This window comes from Alosa pseudoharengus, unplaced genomic scaffold (assembly GCF_046254945.1).
Source record: "Alosa pseudoharengus isolate Yale_2024_CS ecotype anadromous, Long Island Sound unplaced genomic scaffold, YU_APseudo_1.1 YU_APseudo_1.1_scf_3, whole genome shotgun sequence".
NCBI classification, from domain to species: Eukaryota; Metazoa; Chordata; class Actinopteri; order Clupeiformes; family Clupeidae; genus Alosa; species Alosa pseudoharengus.
In genome coordinates this window covers 17,328,379-17,344,193 of record NW_027468718.1, presented here as the reverse complement: position 1 = coordinate 17,344,193, position 15,815 = coordinate 17,328,379, and the positions used below count along the sequence as shown (strand labels likewise).

General features: G+C 44.6%; 1 protein-coding gene across 1 annotated transcript in view; it reads left to right on the top strand.

Moving 5' to 3' along the window:
- The window catches only part of klf12b (Kruppel like factor 12b), a 53,477-nt gene extending 37,947 nt beyond the window's left edge, over positions 1–15,530 (top strand). Inside the window, exons 4-6 of the mRNA XM_076263400.1 lie at positions 177–312; positions 13,866–14,023; positions 14,396–15,530. Of these exons, the coding sequence (XP_076119515.1) occupies positions 177–312; positions 13,866–14,023; positions 14,396–14,577 (476 nt within the window). The 3' untranslated portion in view covers positions 14,578–15,530. The remainder of the gene's footprint in view (positions 1–176; positions 313–13,865; positions 14,024–14,395) is intronic.
- The last annotated feature ends 285 nt before the right edge of the window (positions 15,531–15,815 follow it).

Genomic DNA, 15,815 nt, shown 5'->3' with positions numbered 1-15,815 from the left:
TACTTTTTTATAGTGAAATAAATGTTATTCAAACATAATTGGTTTTATGGTGAAATAAATTCACCCTTAACTCATAGAAACAGATAGATCCAGTCCAAGTAGCAAAAACTTTTTACAGCCCATCAGCTGACTAACCATCTCTCTTTCTCTCTCACTTTTGTTCTTTCTCTCCATAGCACACACAGACCCCAACGGCCTGTCGCCAAGACATATCAAGAGTGACAGCGATGACGACGACCTGCCAAACGTCACTTTGGACAGTGTTAACGAGACCGGATCCACGGCACTTTCTATAGCGCGGGCTGTGCAGGAGTGAGTACCGCACCCCCCCACCCACCCACCCACACACCTACCTCTGCTTCCGCTCCTGCTCCCATCCCATGCTCTGCTTTCTGTCTCCCCCCACACACAAACTCCTACTCTATCTCCTGTATGCTGCCAAGGTGAGACAGACTGCAGATGCTACAGCAGGTTCTTTCATCGGGGGGAAGCTAGGCTAAGCTAATCTATGCTAAGCTAAGATAAACAGTGGGCTGAGCTGTGCTGCCTTGCCTGTCTGATGATGTCGTCTGGAGAAGCTGTCTGCATAGTAGGCAGCGGTAAGCAGCGATTGTCAGTGAGCTCCACTTTCTATGGGAGTGCTGGCGTTTTCTTATGTGTGTGGTTGTGCTTCTTATGAATTTGTTATGAGATGAAGTAGACTCACTGTGAAAATGGCTTCATAAATTAAATTTGATGCAGTCAGTGTTGTGGCCTAAGGAAGCAAGATTTCTATTGATAGGTGTTCGCATCATGGTCTTGTTTAGTCAATGAATGTGAAGCCTGTGATTTGGGTTGGTGTGTATGGCAGTCTCATTCTGAGGGCATGTCCATGTGTCAGATTAGCCTCACTTAGAATAGGAAGAAGTGAGAATTACGTTCACGTAGTTCACGTTACCTATGGGAAAAATAAGCCTCGCATATTAGATTGGATGCGGTTCTCATAGCTTAATCCCATCTGACTTCAATCAGGTTAGAGAAGGCTTTTTCCTCATCGTTAGTACCAGTGACATGATCACACCCCCCCACCCCCCTCAGCCGTCTGCAGTTTGACACAGCTGCCCATAAAAAGCGCCCAGGACTGCCCCTCGTTAAAGAGCAAAAAGACACAAACTCTGCCGGCGCTCGACAGGCTTTCCTCCTGACAGAGCCCCTCCGCCAGGTTTTGTGCCCAGCGGCGGCATGGGGTTATTTAGGTGCGGAGCCTCTGGAAAGTATTCCAGGATTCCTCTCTCCGTGCCGTAACCGTGGCGGCGCTAATGACGCAGTGTAAATGTTTCCCTTACCGTGAGTGAGAGCTGAGGTACGGCGAGCTCTCGGGATGGCAGCGTCGAGCGAAGAGCGAGGCCGAGGAGATGAGCCATGCCCAGAGCCACGGACATAAAAAACGACACACGCCGCATGTGTGTAAACACAAGTGCGGTTATGTGTGTGTGTGTGTGTGTGTTTGTGTGGGAAAGTTTGTAGGTGTGCTGTGGTCTGCTGTGTGAGCATGTGAAGAGAGCGCTTTACAGGTCTAGGTTTAGTTTTGTTTAGTTCAGCTCCTGACACGAAACACGATGAATAACAGACGGCCATTGAACAGTCAGGAAAGTGCTGCTGAGTGAAACCAAGGGCCTGGGCTTTTTGTTTTTGCTGTGAGTGTGTGCTGAGGCTTTGTGTACTGCTGTCTCTGACTCTTGACTGTAGTGTTAGTGCCCTATAAGTGCCCCTCTAAGTGGCGGGTGCCAGCTACCATGCGGGCACGCGGGTTGGCAGACGCTCCACTCCGGGATGAAAATAGCCCTCAGAGCGACACACACAGAAGGGGGTCAGGGACGTCGCTCCGCACCACGTGTGTGTGTGTGTGTGTGTGTGTGTGTGTGCGTGTATGTGTGACTTTTGTCTCATTTCAGAGCAGATCAGAGCTGAACTGCGGTCTAATAAGGGACAAACACAATCTAATGAGAACCACTGTAATCAAGCTAAAACTGTAACATTCTAGACATTTAGACAACAATGTAGACATCTCGTAAACTGTCAGAGTCAGTAGATTATCATCTCGATCATTTTAATTAAAAAATGCCAAATATTATGGATGATATTGCTCCATTATCACCCGGAGAGAAGAAATACTCTTTTCTGATTGGCTGGCGGGGTGGCTTTTAATTCTGAATAACGGGACACCTATGAAGTAGATCTGGTAAAAAAAGTTTAATCGCCGTTTCATATCAATGCTTATGAATGGTAACTATAACAACGATAGTAGGACGACGGTTGAGCCTGGAGGCAGGCTTCGCAACAATGGAATCAACTGTAAACAAGCTAACTGTCCATGCTATCGCTGTTATAGGGCCAACAAAAGTTGTACAACAAGCTGAACTAGTGAGCTTCTTTTTAAACGGAACCGCATGTTTCCTTTGCTTAAAATCCCTTACTTAAAATTCAAGTCAGTATACAATACAAACTACAACCTTCAAATCCACTATGAAATCCATAGACATGCTCCGCATTCCGCATGTATAATTCTAAAATATGCAAAGCAAGGCAGTCTTTCTTCTCAAATAGCATCAGTAGAAGTACAAATAACTCTCGTGTGCTATTTTCAACTATGGAGAAGTTAACAAACTCCCCCATCACAATTAGCACCTGAACTTCTCTGAACTAATAAATACAATGAGTTTGCATCTTTTTTCAAAGGCAAAATATATCAAATCAGACTGAACATATCTTCTCAACTATTAACTCAACATCTGAAACTTCCAGCTTCAAGGGAAGGGAAACTTAAGTTAGTTTGTTGATAGACTATGAAACTCTTCTAAAAACTGATGACAGTTTAGTTTGATAGACTATGAAACTTTTGTAAAAACTGTACAGAACCTCAACTCTTCCACATGTGGCTTAGACACTCTACCTACCAGTTTTCTTAAATCTGTTCTTCACCTCATAGCAGCAGACGTGCTTTACATTGTAAATGTATCATTACCATCTGGCACATTTCCTAAGTCCCTAAAAACAGATGTTGTAAAGCCCTTTCTCAAGAAAAATAACTTGGATGCCACCATGCTAAACAATTGCAGGCCCATATCCAATCTACCTTTTACTGGCAAAATTATTGAAAAAATAGTCTTTAATTAACTAACCACCTTCCTAACATCAAATGGGTATTTTGATTACATTCAGTCAGGTTTCGGGCAAATCACAGCACTGAAACGGCTCTTTTTAGTTTTAAATGACATAGCTTGCACCTCAATACAGGTGCAGGCAAAAAACATCAATCCTAGTGTTATTGGACCTTAGTACAGCCTTCAACACTGTTGATCACAACATATTACTACACAGACTAGAGCACTAGATTGAACTTTCAGGTATAGTCATCAGTTGGGTCAAATCATATCTACAAAAAAGGAGTTTGTTTGTTGCCATCGGCAACACTACCTACCTCAACACCAACATCCTTGACCTGTGGTGTTCCCCAGGAGTCGATCTTGGGGACCCTCTTATTCAACCTCTATGGGACCCCATGAATCCAGTGATTATGTGTCTCAATACTTTTGTCCATATAGTATATGTGTTTTGCATGCTATCTGATTCCATGGTATCAAGAACCTGAATAATCTGGTAAGAAGCACCTACCAACAATCTACAAACAACCTTCACAGTCTAGTGAGAACCACAGCAATCTAGTGTGAGCCACCCCATTAATTATAACCAGGGCTTTGAACCGGTTCAAGGAACGAAAACGAAAACCGGGAACTTTTTGTATTTTACAGGGAACAGAAACGAAACCGGAAACGTTATTATTTTTTATGTTCTGGAACAGGAACACTTATTTAAAAATAATGGTAACCGGTTAATACCGGTTTTATTTCGTTCCTCAAAGTTTTCGTTGCCTAATTAACTAAAAAAGAAAAAGTAATTATTTTCCTGCGCACGTTACCATGACGGCTGAGGTTCACTTCCTGTGTGACATCACATCAGACATTCGCTGACTAAATGGAGAGAGAGCGGTGGATTACAAAGATTCTATAGCATTAAACAGCTGACAGGAACGAAATTAACCGTTCCGGGAACAGTATTTTTTTGTTCTAACCGGTTCGGGAACGTCAATTTATTGGTGGAACTCATAACCGGAAACATTATAATTCCGTTTCTGTTCGGAACGAACCGATTGGGAAAGAAAATCGGTTCAAAGCCCTGATTATAACCAACACAATTTAGTGACAACAGCCAGGGATGCATGGGCCTACCGGGGGCCCTGAAGCCCAAGCCTTTGCATGGAATCATTGCCTCAATATCAACACATCAGGATAGGCTATGAATCTGATTGAATTAAAGTATTGGCCATCCCCAAAATGCAGCAGAATACAGGAAATACAGGGATTTCCTGATTTCCCCAACACCACCCCCCCCTCCCACATATGCGACAATTAGTGGGGGGCCCCTAAAACATCTGGGGCCAGGGGCCCGAAAGTTCATAATCCGTTCATGACAACAGCCGCAATCAAAGGGGATCCCACCATTTCTGCAACAAACTGAGTTCCCTTTATGTCCCAGTGCTGTCACACTGTGTTCTACTGCAGCCGTCATGTAACAGCCTCTCTCCCCCCCCGACGCTGTCTGACATTGGTGGCAGCTTTCCAGACAACATATGGCACCATACTGAGCAGAAAGACAGGTCTCATCAGTCAACCATACAGGGTCTCTCCTCCTCTCCTGCAGTATCGCACGCCTGTGCAGCCCCAGGGCACAACTGTTCTGGGCTCCAGTTGTGCAAGACCAGATGCACTCTTTCTACCTGAGGAGAGAAAGAAAGAAAGAGGGAGAGGAGAGAAAGAGAGAGGGAGAGAAAGAGAGAGAGTTGAAGCAGTGGTGCTCATTGTTTTTATTAAATGAGTAACACACTATGGGCTCTATCTTGCATTCCAGCGCAATTGACTTTGTATACTCGCGCTTTTGTCTTTCCTATTTGGACATTCAACGGCACATTTGAAGGAGGCTGCTTGCGAGACCGTATGGAATTCCACTAAACCATGCTTTACTAAAACCTAGCATAACCTTCACGCATTTGCACTTCTCTATTATTTGAACTCATTGGCAAAGTGAAACTAACTTTACCATGGTGTCAGTCAACGACAATACAGTTATATGCAGTTACTTTCACTATTGACTGACAATGGGTTACCATCGAAAACATAGGCTGGAAAAAGCAACGCTTACCCTAATATTGCTCAAAAGACTGAATAAAACAGCATCTATCCTGCAGAGGAGTTTCTTATATCTCGTGACAGTGCGTCTTCAGCTGTGCTCCATACGTGTCTCTCGCCTCTCCCCTAATCACTTTTAACTGTCATTACCAATTTGCAAATGATGGTGAATAACTACTCATCATGAGATGTACAGTATTTCGTAATATCTTTATTCTAATTATGTTTCCTATTGTAATCGTGCAATTTGTAATGTTTTGCTTGGACGTGTGCTGGTGTGCGTTCATGGATGATAGGTGCACCCGCCAATATGACTGTTGACAATGCGCTCTTAAAATAACATATAAACAACTCGCCATAGACCTCTGACCTGGTGTACTGTACAATAGCGATTTTTAGACAATGCGCCATGCGCCAGTGTGCAAAATACAGCCCAGAGCCCAAAGTGTGTGTGTGTGTGTGTTTGTGTGTGTGTGTGTGTGTGTGTGTGAGACAGAGAGGGAGAGTGTTTAATTCTTGTCAGACTACGTATATGAATGTTTTCTTGCCTGGAAGCCTCTGTGTGTGCCTGTGTGTGAACGTGCATTCGCATAGGTGAGTTTTTTAAAGGTACAGTAGGTGTGCATGGCCATAAGCGAATTCATGGTCATGGGTCAACGTTATGAGGGTATTTTATCACATCACATGGTCATGGGTCAACGTTATGAGGGTATTTTATCACATCACATGGTCATGGGTCAACGTTATGAGGGTATTTTATCACATCACATGGTCATATATGAGGGTATTTTATCACATCACATGGTCATGGGTCAATGTTATGAGGGTATTTTATCACATCACATGGTCATGGGTCAACGTTAGGAGGGTATTTTATCACATCACATGGTCATGGGTCGACGTTATGAGGGTATTTTATCACATCACATGGTCATGGGTCAACGTTATGAGGGTATTTTATCACATCACATGGTCATGGGTCAACGTTATGAGGGTATTTTATCACATCACATGGTCATGGGTCAACGTTATGAGGGTATTTTATCACATCACATGGTCATGGGTCAACGTTATGAGGGTATTTTATCACATCACATGGTCATGGCAGCATGTGTTGTACATTGTTTCATTTCACTGCATGCGTGTTGAAAAGTCTGCTGGTGTCTGCACTTAAAGATTCTGTGAGCATGTTATAACTTATGTGGATTTGCCTATAACATTTATGTTCTCAGGAATACAGACACTGTGTGTGTGTGTGTGTGTGTGTGTGTGTGTGTGTGTGTGTGTGTGTGTGTGTGTGTGTGCGTGTGCGTGCGTGCATGTGCGTGTGTGTGTGTGTAGATTTATGTTTGAAATCTCTCAGAATTGAAGTGTGATCAATCAATCAATGACTAATGATTGACTGATAACAGTTCAGTGTGCCGCAACTGGCAAGTTATAACAATATACTGTAGGCATGTGAAACCTCACTGGTATGCTATATACTGGGCTGGAATCTGCCTCTGGGCAGGGAGTCAGGCATTATAGGGAAAGGCTCACTACAGCAGCCGAATCAATAACCCATAGATGTGGACACCAGGGAGTTGGGTCTACCCCACACACTGGTTTAATGAGCATGCTGCTGTTACATATGTATGTGTATGACCGTCTGCGTGCACATCAGTGATGAGAGCACTGTGGCATGGGAGAGGTGAATGTATATGATTGGGGCAGTGTGTGTATGCATGTGTGTGTGATGTATCTGTGTGAGTGTGAAGGTTTGTGTGTGTGAAGGTGTGTGTGCCTGTGTGTGTGTGTTGTGTTGTGTTTGTACGGCTGTTTGTGATTATGTACAGTATGTGCGTATGGCTGCATCTTTACGGTCGTCTGTGTGTGTTTGTGTCTATGTGGGTTTCTGTGTATGGAGGTGTGTGTGTGTGTGTGTGTGTGTGTGTGTGTGTGTTCTTCATATGACACCGGCTGCTCTCACTGTCTCCTCCATATTCATGAATCCCTGGGGGAGAGAGGGGAGAGCTATTGTTAGCGCGTCCGCGGCCTGGCCTGCTGGCTCTCCCAGGGCCACACGCCGAGGCTCCCTCCCCAAAACAGGTGGGGGGAGAGGTGGGGAGCATGGCGGCTATGTGTGCACTCTCGCCCTCCCGCCTAACAAGGTGCTGGAAGGTGTCCCACTAGAACTGTCAGGACTTACACCTATCCAACTATCTGTGGGTCTGATGGTCTGTTTGAGTGTTTGTCTTGTTATTTAATTTTCTATTTTTCCATTTTCTTTTGGATGTTTTGTTTGGTTCCAGTATTTTTCCTCTTTCCATCATCCTCCCTCATTCACTTTCTCTACTCCCTTTCTCTCTCTCTCTCTCTCTCTCTCTCTCTCTTTTTTTCCCTTGTAATCATCCACACGGATGTATCCTCAGACCCAGGGTCAGTGTTTTTGTAGTGCTCTCTGTGTCTGTGTGCATATACACGCACCCTGTGCTGCTGCTGCTGCATGCTCCACAGAAACACAGCTCCTCTCCTCCCTCCTCTCTATGGACCCTTTCAACAAGGTAAACAAAAACAATGCTTGAACATTCTATTTGGGCCCCAATCTACTTCCTCTGCATTAAGATAACATATGGAATGTTAAAAAGGAAGTCTTGTGGGGCCAATTATGATGCTGATAATGGAACTCTCTTGAAAGGGTCTATAGGTGCAGTGCTAATCCCTGCTGATAGCACTGCTGCTGCTGCTGCTGTGGTGGCTGTGGTGGCAGTGGTGGTGGCGGTGACTGCTGTGTATTGTGTACCCAGTGGCTGTATGGAGGGCTCGTTTAGCGGCGTCCTCCGTGGTGTTCAGAGCCTTGTTACGACACTCGCTCCGGGAGCCCATGCATAAGAGAGAGAGAGAGAGAGAGAGAGACACTTGTCTCTGAGAGTTCGTCTGAGTTTTTGTGGTGCCGGAAAGCCCCACTCAGCAAGCAGGTGACTCACTGAGAGAGAGATAGAGAGAGAGATGGAGAGAGAGAGAGGTTCAGAGAAAAGGGAGGGAGAGAAGAGAAAGAAAAGGGGAAAAAAGCAAGACAAAAGGAAACAACAAAGAGTGGAGTCAAATCCTATTTGAAACAGATCCGGTCCTTTCCGCCTCCCTCACGAGCATCGCAGGGCCACCGCCGTGACACACAAAGCCTGGATGTCAGGGTTGCTGTGGGTTCAAGGCAGCGTATTTGCTTGCCTTTTTTTCCCCTTCACGCGCGCACTGATGCTAACCCCAAGGCAGCCTGTAACTGGTAGCTCCTGCATATGCTATGGGCCGTAAGATAAGTAGCAGCAAAATTTAATTTAAATTTAGGGGAGTGTATTAGGGCCTGTCAGGTGTGTGTGTGTGTGTGTGTGTGTGTGTGTGTGTGTGTGTGTGTGTGTGTGTGTGTGTGTGTGTGTGTGCAGTGCGTACGGAATGGGATATTTACGCGACTGAGGCCGTGTCACGTCCAAATGAAGTCAGGGAGTAAACATCCGGCCACGATGCGAGACCTCAGAGCTGAATGCTTTTCCACAGTAAATCCTCCCTCTCTCCTCTCTCTCCCTCCCTCTTTCTCTCTGCTGTCTCTTCTTTGCTCTCTCTCTCTCCCTCTCTCCCTCTCGCTCTCTCTCTTTCCCTCTCTCTCCTGGACTCCCCTCAGTGCACCCCACTCAAGCAGCCTCAAATATCAGCCGTTGGAAGCGCTCCCTCTCTCTCCTCATTCCTCTCCCTCTTCTCCCTTTTAGTGCGGCCTCTCTTTTTCATTGTGTTGTTTTATCTCTCCGTGTTTTTATTTCTTTTTCATTGTATTCTCTGTTGACCCCTCTCAATTCTCCGTTTTGTTCTCTTCGGTTTTATTTCCCCCTACTCCTTCTTCTCCTCTCATATTTTATTCTCTTATTCCTCCCCTCCCTCTCTCCACTCTCTCTCTCTCTCTCTCTCTCTATCTCTCTCTCTCTGTCCTCTGTGAGTGTCGGAGTGCTGGCGAGGGGGGTAGAGGGGTGGAGGGGATCTGGAGTTCAGCTTCATTTCTGACACATTTGCTCATTTCCGCTAGGCCTCGGGCTGGCCTGGTGCCAAGAGCAACAGGTGATCCCTGGAGCAGAGGAGAGGAGAGGCAGGAAGTGGGCCTGCTCGCCCGCCCGCCCGCCCTCCCGCACGCATGTGTGCGTGGTGGTGGTGGAGACACTTCACTGGAGGGGCCCGGCTGCTCCCGCCCCCTCCACCCCCAGTGCTCCCTCTCTCTCTGGCTCAGGGCCCGTCAATCAAACATAGAGAGGGTGGGGGGGATAAAGGGGTGTGTGTGTGTGTGTGTGTGTGTGTGTGTGTGTGTGTGTATTTGGGGGGTGGGGGTTCTGTTAACTAGAGAAAAGACAGAGCAAGGACAGGTTGCCAGCGGTGATGGAAAAGATCGGAGGCATAATCCACTGGAGTGTCTCTTCAGCCTTCAAAAAAGCACACACACACACACACACACACATACACACACACACACACACACACACACACACACACACACACACACACACACACACACACACACACACACACACACAGAGACACACACACACAACACACTCCCACATATGTGAGATGAACAGACAGGAAGACACACACACAGGCTCCCAAAACACTTAAAAGTTGGCTAGTGTCGCTGGAGTGTGTGTGAGTCTGTATGACTGTGTGTGTTTGTATGACTGTGTGTGTATGACTGCGTGTGTGTTTTGAGTTAGACTGACGTGGCCTCTTTCCCTGGGTCCAGCCCTGCTCTCTCTCCCTCTCCCTCTCCCTCTCTCTCTCTCTCTTTCTTTCTATCTCTCTCTGTTTACTGCTTAATGCACTCCAGCCCCTCTCATCACCACTCATCACTGTCTGTGGAGGTAGAGCAGCGACTAGAACAAAAAAACATATCAATACTCCATTAACCAAAACACAGTGGCACATATACATTACAGACAAACAGAAGCAGACTGTCCACGGCTTACGGCTCCATATCGATGGCGGATCTCTCCAGACGAGACTTTATTTATGATGTAAACACACCTGAGTGCACTATCATTATGGATGCCGGAGTCGATCGAAAAGCATGGCACACGACTGAATTAATTGATGGATGCCAGAGAGAGAGAGAGAGGATGAGAGAGAGAGAGAGAGAGAGAAAAGACGTGTGTGGGAACTGTGATGTGCTCTTCACAGATTTCAGGCCTTGTTGCAAATTTAATTATAGCGTCATATCGCCACCTGTTGGTGAGTGCTAACAACTTCACCCACCACGACAAGGCTAGAGAGAGAGAATTAACCTTTTTTTGTGAAAGGGCTGATTCACTGGAATGGAGAATGCGATATCCATCAGTTCATTGAGTCAGCTGCGCCGTGCTGCAGCGAGGGGCTTTGTAATGCCTGTGGTGACTTCAGCGTCAGGCCTCAAAGGCACAGAGACGCACACACACACACAAACACACACACACACACACACACTCACACATACTCAACTCAGTCATTCAACGAGGACAAACGCCGACCCCCCAAGGATATGCGCGACTACGAGAGGACAAGCTGTTGGGCTAGACTGGCTGTTGTGGGGCATCTTTTGTCCGACTGAAAGGCCCTACTATCCCACAGTATGCTCTGCACTGCTGCAGCGTGGGAAACGACTTGGGCATAAAAGACATATATCGCTTCTGTTGATTGGCAATGATCTTCTATTTATGGACTGCATATTTCTGCAGATATCATGGTCACGTGGTCCTATACCATTTTGACAATACTCATGAAAGTAATTGGGATGTCATTGCAAAGAATGTATGGTAAAGTTGGGAAGGCTGCTGTGTGGCTGTGCTCTGGTTGAGTGATATTCCAGGTTTGATCCCACCTGATCTATATTCACCATCTGTCACAAAGATCTCCAGCTCCTGTGTAATCATACTGTAGGTGGACATTGCAGGCTACTTCCTCTCCCATTGCTCTTTAGTGACACCTAGTGTTGAAGTCTCAAATGTGCAATGTGGTCTGTTACAGTTTTGTACAATTGTTTACACACATTTTTAAAACTATGTGTTTATATTTCGAAACTCTACACACAAAACCCACAATTGCCTCAAATCTCAAATCAACAGCAAAATGAACACAACATTCAAAATGCCATAAACACATCTTTAAAGCAATTAAGTGATTTTCCCCAAATAATTTGCTGATTTTGCCTGTGTGTGTGTGTGTGTGTGTGTGTGTGTGTGTGTGTCTCTTTGTGTATGTGTGTGTGTGGGGGGGGGGTGTATGTATTCATAGTCCTACAGACCCTTTCAACTGCAGAAACAAACATTCCTAACATTCCTAAGGCATATCTGGAAGCACAGAAAAAATCATTGAGCTAATGGTAACTTCGGGACAAACAAAAATACAGTAAAAAAGACAAGTTGTACATACAGTAAAGTTTACTTTTTGTAGAACATTACGCTAAAGTCCGGTTAATTTTCATTTCAAAGTATCTGCATTGGTTCTGCACATTTCAACTGTAAATTCTCTAGGAGCAGATTGAAATGGTCTATACCTACGTATAGAGTATATCTATTCATAAGCCTATGCTAAGGCAATGATTGGATAGTGTTCAGTAAAGTAATGAGTGATTACACATGTGAGGAGAGAGAGTGAAGCACTGGTGAATAAGTGTGGCATTTTGATAGGTTGTGTTGTGCGTGTGTGAAAAACGAAATCAAGTTGCTTTCTTTTAGATTTTTGTGTGTTAGGTAAAAGATTGTGTGTGGTGTTTTGCAAATTGTGTTTTAGGAAATTGAAAACTGTGTATGGTTTTGCATTGTATGATTTGGAGTGGGGTTATGGTGTTTGAAAGACATATTTAGAAAAATGTGTGACAAGCAAAGATTTAGTGTGTAAATAGTTTTACGTGAAGTCGACTTTTTGTAGAACATTACGCTAAAGTCCAATTCATTTTTTCATTTCAAAGTATCTGCATTTTTATGAACATTTTAACCGTAAATCCTCTAGGAACAGATTGAAAGGGTCTATACATAGAGTATATCTATTCAATGGCCTACACTAAGGCAATGATCAGATGGTGTTCAGTAAAGTAATGAGTGTTTGTACATTGAGGACCTAGTGTGAATAAGTGGCGAATAAGTGTGGCATTTTGACAGGTTGTGTTTGAAAAATTAAATCAAGTAACTTCCTGATAGATTTGTGTGTGTAGACAATTGTGTGTAGTGTTTTGCAAAATGTGTTTTGGGAAATTGAAAACTGAGTCAAACACTAAGAATTAGTGTATGGCTTTGCAGATTTGGTGTGGGGATTATGGTGTTTGGAAGGCCTGTTTAGAAAATTGTGTGACAAGAAAAGATTTAGTGTGTAAGCAGTTGAAAAAAAAACTGTAAATGAAGTGATAGAGGAAATAGTCAAGTCAAGTCAAGTCAGTTTTATTTTTATATTATTTTTATATTATTTTTATATTATTTAACATTCACAGAGTGCAACACGAAGCGCAAAGACACATAACAACAAGACAAAAGATGCCGGACAGAGCGACGTAGTCGCCAGCGTACCCATGACATCAAGACATGACAAATAGGCTACATTTAAAAAATCAACCAACCAAAATCAACCAATGACACACCAAGACATACAAGACAGACAACAAACAAATTAACAAATAAAAAGTAAAAAAAAGAAAATAAATGTAAAAAGAAAAAAAAATCATGTTAAATTAGTCCAATTTTCAAACTGGCTGAAAATGTCCAAATAGTGTCAAGTCAATGGAGAGGTGGAGCTGCTGGAGAGTCATCTTATCTAGAGCCACACGAGTCATTGTAATAAACTTTTGATCTTGCTCTGGCGCCACCCATGGTTTCTTGATAATTACATTGTTTAGGCCCTATGCTTGATTGGTTTAGTTACGTCATAAATGCAGGACCTTGGGCACAGGGCATTGCACAGTCCACCACATGCAAGTCTATGTAAGAAAAGTTTCCCATGGTTCCCACTAATTATCAGCAGATCACAAACAACACACTTAATTTGTCTGAATGTCACTCAAGACAAGTTTCTTCTGTCATTGTTGATGTTGCTCGGCAACATGCCTTACATACTGTGGGCTGTGAAAATGTCACTTCCATGTCACTGCCATGTACAGACAGATGCAAGCCACTTAGGTTTGCCAAGTTCATGTCCTCACAGTCCTGCCAGAGTGAAAGCCAGAGTTAGCTAACTAGCCTTACCCAACATCTCCTCAGAGCTGTTACCTGAGAGTTTGCTGTGATTTGGTAGCCTACCACCAGTCTAAGAGGATCCTCCATCGGGAGTTTTTGCTAGTCTACACTTGAAGCATAGTTTACATTGTACAATATACGTATGTCCATTATGAAAAATAACCATAGTAATTCTCTAAGTTGTTCTCTATAGTTGTTGTAATATTTCTATGATATCCATAATACCTCTATAATATGTCCTCTATAGACAGTGATCCTGCAGTATAGTCTCACAATACTTCTAAAGTATGCCCTAAAATACTATGAGATTCCTATGGTTCTTTTTTATGAGGAATCATTGTGTAATGCTAGTAGTAACTGAAAATGTGAGGCGGCATATAAGACAATGACAGTGTTTTTCTTTTGCTCCCTCTGTCTAACTCTCTCACAGCTCCATGTCACCGTTTAGTATTGAGAGCATCAGACGTCCACATCGATCCGAGTCTCCCGACTCCAAGAAGAGGCGCATCCACAGGTGTGACTTTGACGGCTGCAATAAGGTGTACACCAAGAGCTCCCATCTGAAAGCACACCGGAGGACACACACAGGTGAGTGAGTTCGCCTACAGGCACCCATCTCTCATTGGCGCCATCTCAGGAATGCCATTAGGAAAGGAGGGAGAATATTTATAAAGGAAACAATACCCAAAAGGTGATCTTGACAGCTAGATGGTGCTATGTACTTACTGTACTTGTCAAATACATTTTCACAAGGGAGGTTTCATCTTTTTCCATCACTCACGTTATGTTCAAAGAACTTCACAGTCACACAGTATAGGATATTGTCATTGTCATCATCATATTGATATGCCATTGCTAGAAATCACTTGGATACAATACTTGATGCTAAATGGCTAAGTGAACATTTGACCGAATGATTATTGCCAACATTGACATCCATCTCTTGGTTGCGTTCCACAGGTGAGAAGCCATACAAGTGCACGTGGGACGGCTGCACGTGGAAGTTTGCGCGCTCGGACGAGCTGACACGGCACTACCGGAAGCACACGGGCGTCAAGCCCTTCAAGTGCGCCGACTGCGATCGCTGCTTCTCGCGCTCCGACCACCTGGCCCTGCACCGCCGCCGACACATGCTGGTCTGACCGGCGCTGTCCTAGCGGACGGTCCACTTTGTCCCACATACACACATACAGACAGACAGACAGACACACACACACACACACACACACACACACACACACTTACAACAGCAGCCCTTAATTACCGACTTCCACACATAAACACACACATACACATGGATATTCACACATGCGGCGCTTTTTAGGAGAGCTGGATCTCTCCCTTGAGAGGCTCAGCTGGGCTGAGCTTCATTGATGCCTCTGTGGTTTATTTGGTCTGCGCTCACACTCAAGTGAGATGGACAGAGGACGTCCCCTCTCTTAAACACAGACACAGACACACACACACACACACACACACACACACGCACACACTCACACACATGCACACACTCACACACATACAGTAAACACACACGCCCACCCAACTCTCGTGAAGCAGAGGCACAGCAAGCCAGCTCAGGTGAAAGGTCACCTTGCGCTTGGAGTTCCAGGAAAAAAAAAAACAATTTAAAAAGGAAGAAAAAAAACAATCGTTCACCCTCTTCAGCACTGCTCGGAAATATTTGGTGTTTGTTTCCTGAAGGTAGCTGAGGACGTCATTTGGGCAAACAGATTTCTACAAATTTCTATTCCTCAGTTGATTTTGGTCTTGTTTTATGTTTCCTTCTCTTGGCATCTTTTGCGTTGTTCCTGTTTAAGTGGCTGCTTCTCTGCATCATCATAATGTGAAGAACTCTGCGGAATAGGAAAGACTTGTGTGTCACACTTTATTGTTATTATTATATATTTTTTTCAAAAACAAACTAACAACAACAACAACAACAACAACAACAACAATAACAACAACAAAAACTTGGCCACATTTCAGACCAGATCCGGGCCCAATCTGGGCCACATGAACAGACACCACAGGGAGGACATGGGCGGGCCTCTCCAGAAACAGTATTGTTGCACAATCCCCCATCTCTACCTGACCCCCCCCCCCCCGCACCTCCGTGTCTGTAGGCCTCACTGGGAGGCTGCCACTGGTCACCACAGGCACAGGGCAGTTCCCATAGAGACAAGCGAGGCATCGTTATGGAAACACATGAAAAAGGCACCGGCCACTGAGAGGACATGCGGAGGTGAGGAGAAGAAGTGACACACACCACACACAGAAGGTCAGCAAAACAAACCAGCGAATGAGATTATTACTATATTATGTATCTACAAAAGACACAGGCAGACATTTACCCTCATTACAGTTCCATGGCAATACA